The 20,095-nt window shown below is 36.7% G+C and overlaps 1 protein-coding gene across 1 annotated transcript in view; it reads right to left on the reverse strand.

Annotated features, from left to right (window-relative positions):
* Nucleotides 1-20,095, reverse strand: part of PDSS2 (decaprenyl diphosphate synthase subunit 2) — a gene marked incomplete at both ends in the record, with an annotated part of 268,075 nt that overhangs the window by 80,711 nt on the left and 167,269 nt on the right. The window contains one exon of the mRNA XM_079716464.1: nucleotides 2,836-2,910. Coding sequence (XP_079572590.1) covers nucleotides 2,836-2,910 — 75 coding nt within the window. The remainder of the gene's footprint in view (nucleotides 1-2,835; nucleotides 2,911-20,095) is intronic.

A 20,095-nucleotide genomic window follows, 5' to 3' on the forward strand; every position in this document is an offset into this window, starting at 1 on the left:
AAGGAGGATTAGGTAATTACTCTACAAACTTCTGGAGAAGGTGATTTCTAACATATTCAGTTACAATTCCCCTCCATTTGCTTTAATGCATCTACCCTAGTCACAGAGATACTACTCCACAGAAAGCTATTTTTATACTACCCAGCTTCTCCATCACTGTATTAAGTAGCCATATAGAAAACAGACCACTATTGTATCCTCTTATCCCTGGAGAGATGAAATGGTTTGCAGCTTATTTTAAATCACAAAGCAATTCTTTTGTGTACTGAATTGGCCTCAGGCTACGGAGGTTGTGCAACTCACTTCCCACATGACCTCCACTTGTGGCTGCTTCCCAATCTTGTCAGAACATGAAAACCTTGAAGGCACTCCATGTGGGGGCAGTGCTCTCTCTGTCTCTGAAATGATTCCTGGGCCAAGTTAGAAAAACCAGATTCTGAACAGCCACTGTAATGGCAAGCGCACACAGAAGGGGGGGAAAAAAAGCTCAGAATTTTTCTGGTTAGGAAGGGAAATGTGGTTAACCTAAATTGGACCTAAAGAGCAAATGGAGGCATCAAGAAGCACTCCCACTGCTTCAGTTCAACTATGCATTTTTGTTTCTGTTATAAAAAAAGAACAGTTCTTTAAATGGTTTGGCTATATTCAGAAATGTAACTGCTTAAAAAAGTTCTCAAGTGTTTGAAAGAAATGTGTTTGGGAAGGTGGTGGGGAAAGAGGGCAGATGACAAAGCATTGCTAGAGTCTTCTGAGTAAAACTTAAATTAGATAATCAAAGTCAGCAACTGGTGCTTGCTAAGTGATGGTTCATGTATGATCAACAGTCCTTCAAAGACTTTGCTGCTGCCTCTCTTCTCTTTCCCAGGAAGAAAGAGATTATATAGGACTTGGAGTCAAAAAACCTGGGTTCAGATCATGTCACTGTCAAACATGCATTAACAATTTCCAGACACTATGCTTTCTTGGCATTTGTCATCTCTGAATTTTAGGCTTTTCCTCTATAAAGTAGGTACCAACAAATGTCACCCTTTTCATAGGTGATTAAGTAGAAAGAAAGTATAAGCAAACTGTGAAGTGCTAAGCATTTTTATTGTTGTTGCTAGCAGGTCTGCTTGAAATATAAAAAGTACTTAACAAATGTTCACAAAATTATTAATAAACTGGAGTAATTATAGTGGACAAATGCTAAGAGTGAATAAGTCAAGAACCTTAAAATCAACAATAACACTTTCACTTAAAACTTAACAGATATTTAACTATAAAACGTTAATATCTTATATGGAACTAAACTGAACACCTTAGAAATATCCCGGGGGGAAAACAATGCTTCAGCTGCCAGAAGAGGTCACTGTAATCATCATATATGGTAGGATCTCAGGTATGGCAGAGGCATGCTAGCAAATCAGGTTTCATTAAGGTTACACAGGCAGTGAATGAGAGTTTAAGAGCCTGAGCTCTGAAGTTCAATCTCAACTAACAAGTTGTATGACTATGGGCACATTACTTAATCTTTTCTAAGCCTCAGTTTTCACAGATGTAAAATGGGGAGAGCAGCAGTCTCTGCTAGCAGGATTACTGTGAAGACTTTAAGGAAGAAACAGGTGAATTACTTACCACAGTGTTATTTGCTTACCTACCATCGTCTTCATCATACTATATACCAGGGGTCTTTTTATGAGTGGAACTAGACCAGGAGTCCTCCATTTTACAATCTCCTATTAACCTTCAGCCATGGTAGAGAACTATGGTATGTTTTTGAAAAACACAGCAAAGGGGGTCTACTGTGGTCATATACCCTGCCAGGTCCCCACACAGCACTATGCTGCTTAGGTGAAGTTTGATATGCCTGCCAGGAACTATGGTTCCCTGAACCAAATGTTAGCAGATGTTCAAGGTATAATTCTTCATATTTCACTAACCACTCTCTGAACCATCCAGAATCCCTGGGTTATACTTTTAAATTTTAAATTTCATATCCAAGTTGCTCATGCCCTATGTTTCACTTCCAGTAAAATTTGTCTTTCTTTTTTCAAATGAAAATGTCAAAAAGCTTAAGATGTGCATACATACATGTTTTTTTCTAATTTGCAGTGAGTGAAATCTTGCTAATGCAGAAGCTATAGACGCTAGAATAATGAAACACTAATATAGGAGTCCCTTATAATATTATATAACATGTTAACTGATGGTGGTGGTCAATGAAGCAATTGCTTCACATTCAATATCCTGCTGAAATGAAATAACTGCATTTTAAGGAAATAAAATGTAACCCTTTTTGAGATGTCCTGCTAAATGAGTCAAAAAACCTTAATTCTAGAACTATAAAATTAATCAAAATAATCCAACTGTGCAATCATCTTACATCTTATCACAGAGAATTTAATAATGCAGTAAATTCTGGATCTTGGATATAAAAGACATTCCTCCCTCATGCCCCCAACAGTCACCTTCTTGGGACCATGTCCACTCTTTTGGGACATGGAAAGCCCCTTCTTCTGAGGAAAGGCTGGGTCCAGCCACCTCAGCGTGAGCTGCTTCTCCAGCCTGCCTGCCTTTTTGACAGTGCTACCTGCCAGCCAGAAGCATCCTGGTGTCTTCTGGGCTGCTGCAGATTGAACAGACTTTGAATCCAGCCAGAGGATAAGAAGTTGTTTTAATTGGCTAAATCTGCTATGTGCAAAGCATATGACCATGAATTTGTAGCCAAAACACTAATCTAAAAAAATGTCACGAACAATTTAAACACAAAACAAGAATGATATTTTTGCTTGTCAATTCTACTTTTGCCATGAGGGTTTTTAACCTAACATTTTATAATGACTAGCGAATCTTTACCTTTGCTGAAGTAGAATTTTCATGGTATACTCCTTGTACCAAATCCATAAGAGCACTTGCTAAAAGTTCCACAACCTAAAAAACAAGAAAAAAATCAAAAGAAACAATTTAAAAAATGTATCCCTATTTTTACCTCAGAATGCTTCACAAGGCTTAGTAGCAAGGCAGTATTATGCTTGATAGAAAAAAAAAATGGGGTTATGTGCAAAGATCCTGGCAAATGGCATTGCCCACCTGGATATTAGAGCTGTGATCCAATATTTCCGGTCATAATTCAAGCAAAAAAAAAAAAATCTTGTAAGCATAGCATTTAATATACGTGAAAATCCAGTAATAGCCATATTGAACATAAGCTTAAATTTCAGATAACTAATGAAAAAAAATTTTAATTAATTTATTTTTGGCCACGTTGGGTCTCCGTTGCTGCGCATGGGCTTTCTCTAGTTGCAGCGAACGGGGGCTACTCTTCGTTGCGGTGTGCGGTCTTCTCATTGCGGTGGCTTCTCTCGTTGTGGTGCACGGGCTCTAGGTGCGCAGGCTTCAGTAGTTGTGGCACGCGGGCTTAGCTGCTCCACGGCATGTGGGATCTTCCCAGACCAGGGATCGAACTCGTGTGCCTTGCATTGGCAGGCGGATTCCTAACCACTGTGCTACCAGGGAAGTCCCTCAGATAACTAATGAAATCTTAACCCAATTTATTTGCTCAATGTTTATTTCTGTCAGGTGGATACTTTTTCAATATCCCCATTCTGGGAGGCATCACAATGCTAATTTTCATACGTATTACAGAGAGAAAAGCAACCTTTCTAATGTGTTCATTTTGTTGTACTAAAATTGCACTGTGGATATATTTGGTGTAGGGCCCCTGGGTCAAATGTACCTTAAACACTGAAAATTTTTACAGAACTGTAATACTGAAATTGTATCATCAAACCTGTATTGTTTTCAAGGCCCAGGCTATTAAAAAAAATCAAACAAAATCAAAAGCTTTGAACTTGTTCCAGAATGCAAAACAAGCAGAAAATAGTAAATGGTCTCTTTGGAACTACTGTACAATTTAGAGTTGTTTGCATAAACCATCTTAATTCAAGAGGATAAAACAGTGGTATTTATTATAATGTTCAGTGCAGCCATTTCAAACAAGAATTCCTCAAGGCAAACCTACCCGCTTCTTAAGAAGTCTTAGTATCTTGTACACTTAGCTTCCTATGTTATGCAGTCCTGTATCAGATTTCCACTCTTTGCTTCCCAAAATTTAGCTCAGTTTTGACTAAATTAAAGGATTTTGTTTCAGCTTTTATCATTCTTGTAACTGAAGACATTATTAAGCCAAAGGATACAGACCCAAACAACAAGATACTTCGATCTCAGGTACCTTGGATTTAATAAACATTTTCTTAGAGGCAAATGACATTAATTTGTAGAAAGATATGCTTTAAAATTTTAACACATAAGCATTTATCTCCAAATTTATATTTACATGCATCCTGCACAACACACACAAGCCTGCCGATATGGAAATTTTGCTGATTAAAGGGATTATTTTTTTCTAGCTCTGCAGATGGGTTAATTTGTAAGACCTATACAAAGTCTTTTTTTTTTTTAATCGCATTGCCCTTTAGGTAACCAAATCCTTAAGAAATATTGTAGCAATATGAGCTGCAGAGGAACTGCGAGGACAATGATCCTACAGTGTTACCAGATGTGTTGAGTTATTTAAGTGGGGAAAGAGAGAAAAATGAATGGATTTTTTCCCCCCTGAAGGTATCAGATAAGCTCTATTCCCAAATCCAGGAAGATAAAGTATTGCCAATAGGTCTATGAAAGACTGTAACTAAATGCATAGCATCAGATTGGATTACAGTTTACACAAGCAACATCCCAAGATCCCTCTGATGGCTGGACACATAATACAGATCAATCAGTCACTAAGAAATGTTATGGTTTTGAAACAGTTTGAGGTCTGAGACCAGCACTGGTAAAGTGAAGAGGGATTTACAAAAAGAAAGTCCGACACTAATTTTAACAATGGATCTGGTTTTGGACAAACAGAGTGTTCCTTTATTTCCCTGAAATTCCAGACCAGGAAGAAGCAACAAAAACTTTTTACTCTCCAATTCTTTTTCTGTTAATGCAATTAGCAAATATATGTAGATCTGTACTTACAAGTTTATAATTTATAAATGACCTGTACTTCCAAACGGCCGTCCTTGCTTAAGCAGAATACACCTCCACTGCCAACAGCAACCATCAAGGAAAAAGCTTTGGACTTCCTTAGGTTAACAAGTCCAGGAAGGCAAGAGAGTATAAGAAGCAGTCTAGCCTAGGGGAGGTGAATATGTCCCAAGCAAAAGTGACTAATCCAGCACACACTTAAATATCTTTCCACTGCCTGAGATGTTTACTTTTAAAATTATACCAAAAAGAGATGTGTTTAAGTATTATCCTCCTTTAAAATTGCAAATATTTCTAGGAAGACCACAGGGCTAACAGCCCATACATATGTTAACAAGAACATTTAATGATCTCATCTTTTTTTTTCATTACATGGTTTACTACCGCAGGCATTCACCTGTTTAGATAACTACTGTACTTAAATACAAGAAGGCACCTGCTGGGACTTCCCTGGTGGCTCAGTGGTTAAGAATCCGCCTGCCAATGCAGGGGGACACGGGTTTGAGTGCTGGTCCAGGAAGATCCCACATGCCGCGGAGCAACTAAGCCCGTGTGCCACAACGATTGAGCCTGCGCTCTAGAGCCTGTGAGACACAACTACTGAAGCCCACGTGCTCTAGGGCCCACGTGCCACAACTACTGGGCCCGTGTGCTGCAACTAATGAAGCCTGCGCACCTAGAGCCCATGCTCCTCAACAAGAGAAGCCACTGCAGTGAGATAAGCCCACACACTGCAATGAAGAGTAGCCCCTGCTCGCCGCAACTAGAGAAAAGTCCGCGTGCAAAAAAACCCCAACGTAGCCAAAAGATAAATTAAAAAAAAAAAAAAAAGAAAGCACTTGCTTAATGAGCTCCTCCCTTCCCTCAGATTACTGAGGAATGATTTGTTCAAGCAACCTAAAATGGTAGCAAGGATAACGTCAGCCAGAAGAGAATCTAGAGCTCAACTGCCAGACTGTCTGAGATTACGAGTCCCCGTCCCAGACTTTTTGGTGCTCCAGAGAAAGACCAAGGACTTCTGTTCCAAGCCCGGGGGGCAAGCAAACACTTTCTACTAGAAAAAGTGGGTTTTAATTCAACAACAGAACACATGAAAAGACTATTTTAACCAAAATCAGAGGTCTCGGTAACATTGACTTGTTGCATCCTGAAACATTATTTCAGATTATATGACTGTCACCAACACTATTATAAAGTTTAGTTTACCTGCCTAGAGAGTAATCAAATAGGAGATATGTTTCTTCATTTCTGCATTTCTGGTTCTGAGAAGAGCAGAATTGCTTACCTGTACATGCAAATTCAACTATGCTTTTTTCTTTGATTTGTGTCGTGTTTAACGCTACAGCAATGTCATACACTATCTCCCAATCTTCTAAGTAACACCTTAGATTTCAGTGAGCCAGAAGTGGTAACCATTCACAATGTCAGTGTTACGAGCTGGTTTCTCCTGCCACCTCGTTTTTGGCTACCAGAGAGAACGTTGCATAGGAAAGGAAGTGGACATCAAATTGCTGTTCTCAAGCAAACAATCTCTGTTATCTCTCCCCTTTTAATCACTACCCTCTCATGAAAGATAAGGAATAGGTAGTATTCAGATCTGTCTGAACCTTAGCACAATTACAGATCCAATACAACTGACCTTTGGAATGAATTTCTTAAATGGTTAATTTACAGGACAAATTTTACCAACTGCAAGGGAATATGTAATTGCTTCCTTCTTTATTTTTGGCAAGGGTAACTACAATTCAGTGATTTTTTTTAAACTGAAAAACTAAAGTGATGCATACCCTTACAAAAGGTGTTGTAATTATTATATAATAAAATTATAATAGAATTATATATTAATATAATTATACATAATATAATTAATTATATATAAATATATATTAATTATATATTATATAATTATATATTATAATATAATAAAATTCTCAACTTAAAAATTAGAAATTGAGAGAAGTAGGAAGTGGTAATGACCAAATGGCCAAAAAACATCCTCACTTACTGCTATATAAAAATGTCTATAACATATTCTTAAGGAAACGAAAAAGAAAAGCTGGTTACAAAACAGAACAACATGGGCTTCCCTGGTGGCGCAGTGGTTGCGAGTCCGCCTGCCGATACAGGGGTCACGGGTTCGTGTCCCGGTCCGGGAAGATCCCACATGCTGCGGAGCGGCTGGGCCCGTGAGCCATGGCCACTGAGCCTGTGCGTCCGGAGCCTGTGCTCCGCAACGGGAGAGGCCACGACAGTGAGAGGCCCGCATACCGCAAAAAACACCAAAACAAAACAGAACATGATAGGTATTTTTAAAACAAAAATGAGGTCAATCTATGTGTTCATATATGCTGAGAAAAAAGTCTGAAACAGTAAAATATTGATAATAATGATAATCTGTAAGTGGTAAGATTCTAGATGTTTTTAATTAAAATTTTTTCTTCAACTTTTCTGAATTGCTTAAATGTATAATTGCTTAGTATATAATGTACTAAGTTTTCTCTCCTTTTATTAGCTTGCTTTCATAATCAGATAAAATAAACCTACTTCTAGGGGGTGGGATGGGAAGAAGCATACCCTGTTTCAGTCTCAGAAAGGCTTCAAGCTAAGCTGTGTCCACAAATTGATTTATGGAATATAGCAATCAATAGTCTCTTGATTAGCAAAAATAAGATCTGTAAGTGGTGATAAGCATTCTGTGCAGACAACCTGTGCCTTTCTCGGTAACTGTGATTCAGGAGTACTGACAGTCAGCATTTGACAGATGGAACAGACTCAACAGAGTTGTACATGTTTCACTAGTAAACCAGACCACTTCGGTTTGAGCAAAGGAGCGCCTATACTAAATTTAAAGTAAAATACAACTAAATCTTTAGAAAAATGTTAATTATAAACTAATGTGGCCCAAATGAAACTCAAGTCAGCATAAGCTGAGTTGATGTCATAAGGTAGTATAGTATAGTATAGTATAGTTGTATTTTAATTCACTTTTAAAAGGTTGCTATGTACTTAATTTGCTTGGTATACTATAACTGTGGAGGCTACTACAGATTTATAATTGTCTTTCAAAAACTTGCACTGGAAAGGTTATTTTAATGACATTTTTTACTACAGCGTGGAATGACAGGACAACGTGTGATCCATCACTCTATTTGGGAGGCAAATGAACCCACAGCCCCTCAGTCTTTAGTACTCTTAACAGCTGCTAGCAAAGGAAACAGTCATGTGTGTACACGCATCTGCAGTTCTGATGGCATTAATTACACACAAATCTATTGCACTCCTCCCCCAATCCCCAGGAACAAACAGCAACGCATGAAGCAGTAGCAAAGGTAAAACACCCTTGAGGGAAAATTAATTCTCATATACATCTTGGGAGGAACAAAAGACAGACTTAGAGTAAATATGTTCTTTTCAAAGTGCTTTGGCATTTGAAGGGATATTGTCAAGATTTTTTTTTTAAGCCACAAAAACTATATTGTCAGTGAAAATATTTTACAGAAAAATACTTTTATAGATAAAGGATGCTGAATAGCCTGCTAATGGTAACCAGAGTGGTTAGCTTCACTCTTCCGTTCCTCTTCATACAAATGGAGCACAAAGTATTTGAGAGTTGCTTTTAAAGAAGAAAGATTTATCTACATTACCAAGGTGAGATAGAGAAGGACTGGTAAAGGAGTAGCGCTCTCCCATAGAGGCCAATAATATCTAACATTTGTAAAGCACTTTATCATTTACAAACTGGGTTTAAGCAAACTATCTGGTTCCAGGTGGAGTCCTCAGTGCCCAGCCAGATCTTCCAGGTTGGCAGCCTCGTTGGAGAAGCAACCTCTGAAGAACACGGGGAGCAGAAGCAGTGGCCAAATAAGGGGTGAATCTACTCACCCACCACCTGGGCACAAACAACCCTGATGAGCCCTAATCTGCATTCTGATTAATATAAATGAGTGGCTTTAATAAGCCATTGATGAAGTCTGTGAAAGAATGGTTCTCTCCACTCCTTCCTACCAGACAAAGACCAGGTTTAATGAAGACAATGATGAAAGGTCTGTTGCAGTAAACATACCACTAACTCACAGGAGTTCTGGAAGAAGCTTCTAACTCCGCTTTTTGAAGGGAGCCTCTTCAATGCTGCCAAATGTGTAAGGCCATGCTTATTTGTGGGAGGAATGGCAATCTGTTCTAGTGAGCTGGGAACTTCTTTCTGGCTAAGGGGGAAGAGCAGAGAGAGAAATGGCACTACCAGTAGGACAGGTGCAGCAAAAACTAAGCAAATTGGTAATCTTAATTTTTAATTTAGAACAGCTGATACATTGGTTTATAAACTCTAACTACCGGTAACATTTGTCAAAATGGTTCACGAAAATTCAGTGAACTCCAAAAAAGTAAAATCACAGCTGATAAAACTTAAATAGTCCACAAGTTCAGGAAAATGGCTTGAGTATGAAGTGTTGAAATTTAACATTATATTGGCTGGTGCACTCATTTCAGAAACATTTGTTGATAGCCTACTATGTACCTGGCACTGTACTAATGAGACTAGTGATGGCCATATAAAGGCCATTTATTTGTCTTTGATCACCTAGAGGATTAATACACAGATTAGCTGCATGACCTTGGGCCAGCACATCACTTCTTTGGGTCTCAGTTTGCATATCTAGGTAAGAGGTATCTGTGCTTTATCAACAGTAAGCCCCGTGACCAGAAACACCTAAATGTGTAGCTGCACACATTTTTTACTCATAACAATTGTAAGGAATAGTCAATTTGCCAAAAATGTGGATTTCTTTTACTAGCAATACAAAAGTAATCCAAAAAAGTTGTTCAGTTTTTGAATGAAGGTGCATGATTTTTGGCCTTGTTTGTCACTTAACAATGAAAAATACCATTTATTTATTTAAACAATGATTAGGTTCCTGAAAAGTGGCAGATAATTTAAAATGCTGACATCAAGATGAAACTTTTCAGAAGAAATAAAGAAAAAGGAGATGCTTTCCAGCAGGTTAAAAAATGGTTGTGTCAAGTACCTTGCATTGCTACAAAAACTGTAAATAGTTGCTGAGGATTGCATGCTTAGTCATGAAACAAAGCAATTCTGTCTGTCATTATCATACAGTAGTCAGCTGCTTTATTTTCCACCTTCTCCAACAGGAGAATTCCTGCACATGAAGTCTGTTGGACTCAGGATGGCCCATGTTAATATGCTCTTTACTTAAGGGTACTGTTACACCATGTTTTGACTGGACTTTCTCTGAAGAGAATCATGTCTGCCATTTCAATGATCTGTACACTTTTCCCCATGTAGCCGATAACCTACATTTTGCTTTCACTGCTTCTTCATTTGAGGGCCCTCTCAGTGATGTTAACTAAGGTTTTCCAAGTATGATTTTACTGAAAAGTTAATACCACTTTTGAGACGTTTACAATGTGAATCTTCAGAACACCAGAATCATAATACAGTATTTCATGCAACTGAAAGGATGCTGCTTGCTAGAACACTGCCTAGTAGTACCAGCTTTCAAAATTTTTCAATTGTAACCCAGAGTAAGAACTATATTTTACATCATGACACAGTGTATGCATACATGCATATGCACAAAAATGAGTGAAAAGTTCTATAAAACAAAAGTTTTCATTATTCTTTTCTTTTGCATTTCATTAAAAAAAAGTGTTGATAGTGATTTACTAAAACGATTTCACCGCCCACCAATAAACAGGATGTGATCTGTGGTTTGAACCATTATCTTACATCATGCTGATATATGTCATGTATAGCTCATACTTTGGTTAGCCATCTGAATTGCAAACAAAGTCCTCAAATTTTCAACATGCAGTTTTAACACTGTTATTCTGAAATATATTTGTAAAGGTGTTAACTTCTTTATCACTTTATAACAAAAGCATGTAAATTAACTGAGTGTAAACAGAGGCAGGATAAAACAGAATCATTCTTGGATACTATGGGATATATTCTGTTAGAGTGCATATCAATCTTGTTGGTTTACATTAACTGATGTTGACTATTAGCTTCAATCTTATTAGATTCATGAAAACAAGTTGGTTTAGACCACATTGGCCAAAGAGTTAAAAATTTCAGGATTTTTCTGGAATTCACACATACATCTTGCAAATTCCAGGGATACCATGTCCTTTGGGTAACACAGTTCACCTTTCAGCACAATCAGTTCCTCTTCAAATTGCCACACTGAAAAGCAGATGTTTGTAATTTAGAGACATCCCAAGGTCGGCACTTCAAAGGCAGTCACAGAAATAAAAGCATGACTCATATGCATTAAAATCCATGCATCTTGTCTAAAACTGTAATTGTATTTCTTCCAAATACCTTCGCAGCTCTTCAAAATCTGTGATTCAATGAAATTCCTAAAATAACTGGCCCTACTAATACTGCATTCTAGAAAATTAGATAATCCATTTTCCCCTCCTTTAAAAAAATTAGGTAGTAGAAACTTGAGACAAGCTGCATTGTTCCTTGAATCAAATAATGGATGCCCTTGGGTTCGAAATTCTCAAGTCTATAAAGATACACAATTGACTTTTAAACTGTTATCTCTAATGCTTAGCACATGCACACAAAAATTTTCGTTGAATTACCAATACTCTTCTAATATTTGAATTCATTGTATAAATCTTAACTATTTCAAAATAAATTTGCACAGTTACCACTTTGTCCAAACACTATTTTCAGAAATTTACATCTGCATATCACCTTATGGCTTAAAGCACTTGAAAAAATAAAGCCTAAGTTTCTCATCACAAATCTGCCATAAAGATGAGTTCACTAATTTGGGGTATTACTTTATTTATGTATTTTTAAACATCTTTACTGGAGTATAATTGCTTTACAATGGTGTGTTAGTTTCTGCTTTATAACAAAGTGAATCAGCTATGGGGCGGGTATTACTTTAGATTGCTGAAATATGCACGTCAATCTTAAGATCTCTGACATTTATAAAACATTTTGGTTTCTCTATTACACCTTTGATTTTTATTAACAATTTTTCTTGATTTCTTTGTTTCTCTTCATATTTAATGCCCTTGTCAGAATCTGGTTATATATTGTACCTTTACAGTCTTTCCTACAACACTCAGAATTGTAGACTATTGGCACTGGTAAGGAGGTAGGGGATGGAAATAATGCTGCCTTTATTTTATAGATGAGGAAACTAAGAAAACAAGTTGCCTTTGCTTAGTAGTTATTTCTCTAAAATGTTTTATAAAGCCCTATTGATGTTTGTATTGTTTATTCCAATATTTAAAAACCACTAGCTGTTTAAGATATTATAAATTCCAGTATCTGTAACTGCAAAATTGCTGGCAAAAAAGGCATCATGGTTCTTTGTTGGTTTGTCTTCTACTTTAGTTAAGCACAAGGATTTCAGAGCCGGACTGCCTGGATTCAGGCAGCAGCTCTACCATTTATTACCACGAGGAAATTATTTAACCCTTTCCTCTGTCTCAGGAGAGATTAAATGGGTTAATACGCAAAAAACACAACAGTGCCTGCTACATAGTAAATACTCAAAAATATAAGGTGTTTTTTTTAATGTTTGGTAGTAATTTTAATAACTATTAAATATTCTACATTATGAAGTTTCTAATTTCATTTCGAAAATGGAGTATTAACACATTAGATAAACAATCTGGAGAAAAAGTTCTCAACTGGAATTCTAAGAGATAAAATGAGCTGTCCAATGTTAAATGGCGAATTAAAAAAAAAAAGGTAGGGATAGGAACTAGGTCTACAGACTTCTACTTCAGGGCTATTTCCATGCCTCTCTGTAGCTTTATATGTCATCACTGAGGAATATAAAATAGATAAGTGCTATAAAGCTCAACATATGATGAAAACATAAGGGATCCACAAGAGTGTAGCTGCTTAGTAATGAAGTAGTTAAGCTGATATTCTAAACGGGGAAACTGTCCTTTAAAAACTAAAGATTGAACACAGACACACAGTATAGTTTTGATGTTTACTGATATCTGACTGACCTGAACAAAGAACAAAGACAATTAAGCCACATGAATAACAACAAACAACTTAATGCATTTTCCAAAATTCTTAAAAACAAAGTTCCTTGGCATAGCCATACTTTCCAACAAACCCACTTTAATGTTTTCACAGTTTACAATATCAGAAATGACCTCAGGGTCAGGCATTTGTCAGTTAATGACCTGCTGGGCTAATGGCCTTCAGCTTTGCCTTGGGCACACAAGTCCTCGAGTAGGTCATTAGCTGCCAGAAAAGGGCTCTTCCCCAATCACTATTGCTAAATAAATAAAATTTGCTCCTGGGTTAAGGCCCTGTAAGCCAACTTTGGCTTACAGTGAATTTTTTCGTTGAGTATTTATAACTCAGAGGAAAATGATGGAAATGCTAAAACCAAAGCTATATCAATAGAAGTAATGAAAAGTAGTCACATGGATCCTTTTGGACACTCTTAAATTTTCTTTTGCTTATGGTGTTCAAATTCAGTCTTAATTTAACATAGCAGGCACCAGATTACAAATGCACTGCATTTTGGAATTTCATCTATAAGTAAATTTTTTGGAGCTTATACTACATTTTCCTAAAATAAAAGGCTATATAAATGATGGCTAGGTTCCCAGGGCAGCCCACAAAAGCTTAGTTAGCCCATAATATTAGAAATACCATATACTTGTAATTAAAAATAGGATTGAAAACCACAATCTTATAATACTTGCAACTAAACAAAATTGGAAAACAAAACTAAATAGGAAATATTTTTTAAAATGATCTTTAAATGTTGATGGCTGCAGGGAAATTTGGTTTAATAAGATAATAAGGGTAGATACACTGGTTCTTTCCTATGCCTATTTCATTTCTAATTATAATTTTCCTTTTTCTTAACACAAGAGTATACCAAGCTTTACTCTGTGTTCTTCAACTCCAAGTTTCTTGGTTTATTTTTCCTCTTGAAAAAAGTAAAGAGAAGGCAAAATGGTGGATGGCAATTTTTCTTTTTTTTTTTTTTAATTTTTTTTGGGCAATTTTTCTGAAACAACAGGTAAAAGAATGAAAAACTGGAGGAAAACAGCTGCAGAGGATGTGTATACATTTTGGAGACTGTCTAAGGTGAAATGAATTGAGTTGTGAACAGTAAGAGACAAAGAAAGGGGCACTGTGTACAAGTCTACTGGGTGAAAAAAGGATGGTTGGAGAAGAGACTGGGGTCAGGTGGCTGAGGATGAAGAGGAAGTAATCAGCTGTTCATCTGCCTAGTACTTTGTAAACTCTGAACTCAGGAAATTCCTTGAGTAAAATCATTAGAAAGGCAAAAGAAGAGTACTGAATAACTCAAGCTGGAAAATACATTTTTTTCTCTCTCTGGCTTTGGAGAAATAGCAATTTATGTCAGTGAAATTGGAGGGGAAAAAAAAGCTGGTTTAATTAATTTTACTTCTAGAAAGTGGGAAAAGGGATTTACAAAAATTGAGGTTGCCAAAGTATACAATGAGATTGCCATAATCAGTATGTTTCTACCTCTCATGGCCAACCACGGTGTGGGGTTCAACTGTACCCATTTCAGAGGGTGTATTTTTGTAGAACACAGACTTTTAGAAAAATGGGTTTCTTTAAATGCCAGGCATATGGAAGAAATGCTTCTCTTCTTTTTTTCTTGTCTTCAGGTTTCTGGTTTGACACAGACACTCAGAGAAGTGTCCATTTTGAATGATGGCATTTGATCCTCCTATGACAAAAAGATACTTCATTCCATTGTTTTATGGCACCACAAGGGTAAAGTTCAAGGTTTTAATGAGATAATACATTTTAAAAGAACATAATATTTTGCCTTTTTAAAAAATTTATTGATTTATTGATTTATGGCTGCGTTGGGTCTCCGTTGCTACACGTGGGCTTTCTCTAGTTGCGGAGAGCGGGGGCTGCTCTTCATTGCGGTGTGCGGGCTTCTCATTGCAGTGGCTTCCCTTGTTGCAGGGCATGGGCTCTAGGCGCATGGGCTTCAGTAGTTGCAGCACGCAGGCTCAGTAGTTGTGGCTCACGGGCTCTAGAGTGCAGGCTCAGTAGTTGTGGCACACAGGCTTAGTTGCTCTGCGGCATGTGGGATCTTCCCGGACCAGGGCTTGAACCCGAGTCCCCTGCACTGGCAGGCATACTCTTAACCACTGCGCCACCAGGGAAGTCCCTGTCTTCTTATTTCTAGTACACATCTCAAACATTTATCACTTTTACTTTAAATACAAGGAAGCAGACTCAGAATATAAATATAGTGTCTGTTTAATATGTGGCTATGTTAGCATGTGATAAGAAAAAAGCTGGAAAAATTATTTTGGGGATTTTGAAATTTTAATTTTATAATAGCATTTTGACTTCTCTGATATGGAGGTAGTTTCCTTTATCGTTACAACATATGACACCCCACTTACGTTCTGCACATATTTACTCTGGTCATGAAAATCTACCCTTGACTGGGTCATATGAAGAAAAGAACATTAATCCTGGGTGTCAAACTAAAGAGGATGAAAGCAATTAATTCAATAATTTCCACAGGTAAAATACTTATGACAAGACTGTAAACACACAAGGTCACAATAGTGTCTATATTAAATGAATATGACAGAGAAAACCTTAAATTTCATATGATATAGTATGTTTTTAGGTTTCACTTTTCAACATGAACTTGAAAGTAAGATTAATACAACAGATAAGAAAAACATCAAATAACCAATAGCAGCTGCTTTATTAAAATATATAGATGGTATAAAAGGAGAGTTATATGCATAAATTGAGCATATTTATACAAACAAAAGTCTTCCTTGTAGACAACATATTTATGCCTTTTGGAAAACCAAGTTAACATAAGGAAATACATCAGCTATGCAAGGACTACATCTGTGTCACTGGTTTTTTAGAAATATAAATCACTAATGCTTAATAGAATGGCTCCCAGGAGTGACATCATGACAGTGTTCTGGGATGTTGAGACAAGACCCCAGAACTAACTAATTCACAGACGTATAATCATAGGTCCATTAAATGAAAATCACTACAAAGATTAAAAAAAATAACATGGTGAATTAAACTCTTTAGATACTAGGGTCATCACTGTACATATAAAACGCTATGGTTTTTTTTTTTTTTAAAGATGACAAATAATAATGTGCACAGTCTTATTTACACTGTGGCTTAATCTTAAAATACAAATCCAGTCTACAAGTAAACACAGAGATAAGGGAAAAGCTGTAATGGTCAGCCAGATTTCTAAAATTATAGTGCTTTTCCATGTTATGATTTTCCCCCAATTATTCAGCATGTCTCATTGATAGCTTGATGCTCAAACACTAAAATTTTAGATTCTGGCATGACCCCATCATTTCAGCATTCAGTGGTGTTCTACATGAACACAACATAGAGCAATTTATTTCAATGGAGTCAGGGAATTTACAGCTCAAAAAGAGGCATCTGAGGTCTCTTAGTTCAGGATCTTTATACAGTGAAGTACTAAAATAAAAAGTTGCCCTTAGGTCCCATAATTGAAAATGAATGATAACTCAAGCATTAATTTTTAAACTCACTACTGAATTCAAAATCTTGTTAATTCACACTTACATGACTACAGCTATAACAGTAAGAAGACAATTATAAGAGGATTAATATACCAATTTCTATACTTAGAGATATTTAAAAATCTAAGTGTTACCTAAGGCAATTACCTTGAAGACCCCTAATATCTTCAGGGAAAAGCCAAAGGGAGAATAATTGACTTTGCTAATTTTACCCTTGGCAATTATAAAACAGCTCTGAATTTCATATGACTGCAGAATACTTCATCTAATGGCCTGTCCCAGCAGAAGTACAGTGATAAACACATAATATAGAAATTCAGATAAGAATTCAGTAGCAAAAGAAAATGGGAAATTGGTAGAATGAGTAAGTCATAAAAAATTAAAGTTGCTACAAATATGCTAATTTTAATTACCAAGTTAAATATACACCCTAAAGAAAAAGCAGGCTGTTACTGTGGAGAAACAGAAAATTATATGCAACAATTCTGTGTTATGTTCTACCTGCTCCCTTATTTCTGTGGCCTCTATTTACGTTGCTATTGCCGACAATTTTTCTTTCTTATAAAAGAAAATTAAAACATCATTAAATTGAATCTAACTTTACCAAGATATTAACCATATGTAGAGAGCTTGTTTATCGCCACCTCTTCTTCCCCTTCAAAACCCCCCTTTTAGTAGTTGGTATTATACTTAACTTAAGCTTCTGGGAACTCATTTAATAAAATTATTCCTCTTCTGAGATAAAACTTTACTTTCCTTAAAAAAATATTCTAAGGGGAATATTGCCATGTATTTAAATGAAAGGAACTGGCTCTGAATATGGGAGATTTGCTTTATCAAAGAAAATTCTTTGATAAAGCATTTTAGTTACCCTTTACAATCTACTCAGTTTAAAATGCTGTTCACATGATTTGGAAATCATCTATTATGATTAAAAGAGGGCTACAAAAAGCCTAGATTTGTAGAAGATCAATTATGGACCCCTGGACATGGCAGTCAAGGTCTTTCACAAAAAGTGAGCCAGTGAAGCATCTTTTGAAATTGACCTTGAGGGGCTTCAATGACCCTTTGAAGAACAATGTGCAAAAGATCCATGTTTTGGATGAACGGGGTTGTGTAGAATAAAGGCTTCAATTTAACATACAACTATCAAAGTCAGAAAAAAACATACCATGGCTTAAAAAGGAAAAAAATTCCTCACCAGACAAAGGTTGATAAAATGCAAATCTAAAGGTGCAAACCTGTGCAGAGACCATGAAGGTACAGGGCTCACTGGAGGGGAAGGGAATGCCTGATCATTCTTATTCCAAGGAGAAGCTTCAGGCTGAACCGTTGCTTGGATATTCTAAGCTTTTTTTGGGGGGTGGGGGGAGTAAATCAAGTAGTGCTACTGAAATCCAGTGCCTAATGGAGCAGATGGTGGAGGTCTTAGACTCTGGAACATTTACAGTGATGCTTCTGAATGCAAAACACCAGGAGTGGATTTCACCGGCTGTGAATCTGATTTGATTTTGATGGGAACAAAGCCTCCATTTTCTCTGAACTTGAACCACACTGAAAGAAAGAATGTGTGAATGATACAAGCTAGCTGAGAAAAAGGAACATATTAAATATTATTCCCATAAAGTGGTTAACACAAGTGAATACTTGTTTGTGTCATTATAGCATGTTAATAATATTTGTACTTAATATTTGTACCGCCATCTTAACCTTATATAACATTTCATCGGAATAGCTTAAGTGAGTTAGATCTGATGATCAGAACAAACAGATATAAATTTGTCTGAAGGCAATAAGCTTTTTTTTTTTTTTCTTTTTTAATGGTAGGGGCCAGGCTGAGGGCTAATTACTGAAATGTGGACCTAGTTAGTATGTCCGTAACATCTCTTCCTCTCAGGTATGTGGGTCTAAACCATGAGTGGCCAGTGTGTGTGGCTAGTCGTCTGCAGCTCAAGGCACCCAAAAACCATATCAGACCTGTACTTTCTGAGGCTTCCTCCTTCTCCAAGACCCAAAGTTCAACACAGACCATAGCAGGTACGGTGAAGAGGGAAGTTGGACAATGCAGTCAGAGTGGCTCCCAAGTCAACTGAGATTATTTATTATTCCATTTTATACGGCCAATTCATTTCTTTCTTTAGCTTCCTTTTCAGATGAATATAAACTATATATTAAAGGTACCACACTATTTTCTCCCTAAAACCAGCAGGTCTGTCTTATGAAAATATGTGCTAGCCAAAAGTGGGATGGGAAGGTAGGGCAGAATGCTACTTGTCTCCCAGTATCTATTCTGTGCATATTCCAGATTTTTGGTTGGGCACATGGCAACCTCACAATCAAGTTTACATTTCTTAGTCTCCCTGACAGATAGGTGTGACTATATCATTAAATTCTAGCCAATAGGATGTAAGCAGAAGGATTTCAAATAACTTCTGAGAAATGTCTTTAAAGTGGTGACACTATACAATTTATCATCCGAACTGGGCCATGTGAGAGTAAAAGGGAGTGCTAAAATAATTAAAATTTTGTACTTTTTGAAACTGGTATTTATTAACTAACAATTGATTTTATTATACTGGGGGACTTGTTAACTAGTTCTATTCAAAAACCATTTTCAAAAATAAAATTTCAAAAGAAATAAAAATAACATATATCCATGTACATTAAAATAAAATAAAAAATAACTTCTTTATATTGATAATCTGAATATTAAAAAATAGTCAGTAGAATAATTATTCTTGGTACATATTCACATACTTTGTTTCTTAGCAATATCTGTCTCTAATATTGTGTCACTGGCATTTTTCTGAAGGATGTGTCTGTAAAAATATGGCATTTAAAAATAAAACTGCTGGGCTTCCCTGGTGGCGCAGTGGTGGAGAGTCTGCCTGCCGATGGAGGGGACACGGGTTTGTGCCCCGGTCCGGGAAGATCCCACATGCCACGGAGCGGCTGGGCCCGTGAGCCATGGCCGCTGAGCCTGCGCGTCCGGAGCCTGTGCTCCGCAATGGGAGAGGCCACAATAGTGAGAGGCCCGCGTACCGCAAACAAACAAACAAACTGCTAGCAATGTTCTTCACAGTTGCATTTTATAATTAATTAATTTGAAATTATTGATATTTTAATTGATTCTTATTGGTAGACCATAATATTTTTAATTGAGAAAGATGCTCTTTCTACAGGTTCTGAGTTACTTGGTAAGCTCAGAGCAAATTTTCTAAATGGAAGAGACACTCAATTCTAATTTTTTTTTTTTCACATTGAAAAGTATAACTATTCCACCCCAAATATTTTCAAGGTACTGTCTTCTTGCTTCCTTCAGAGTACTTTTCTTTGACAAGTATTTTTAAAAGATAAAACTTGTCAAACAAATTGACTCTATGATTCTTTTTTTTTTTTTTTTTTATAAATTTATTTATTTATTTATGGCTGCATTGGGTCTTTGTCAGTGCACACTGGCTTTTCTCTAGTTGCGGCGAGTTGGGGCTACTCTTCATTGCAGTGCGTGGGGCTTCTCATT

The sequence above is a fragment of the Hyperoodon ampullatus genome, assembly GCF_949752795.1.
Source record: "Hyperoodon ampullatus genome assembly, chromosome: 12".
Lineage (NCBI taxonomy): Eukaryota > Metazoa > Chordata > Mammalia > Artiodactyla > Ziphiidae > Hyperoodon > Hyperoodon ampullatus.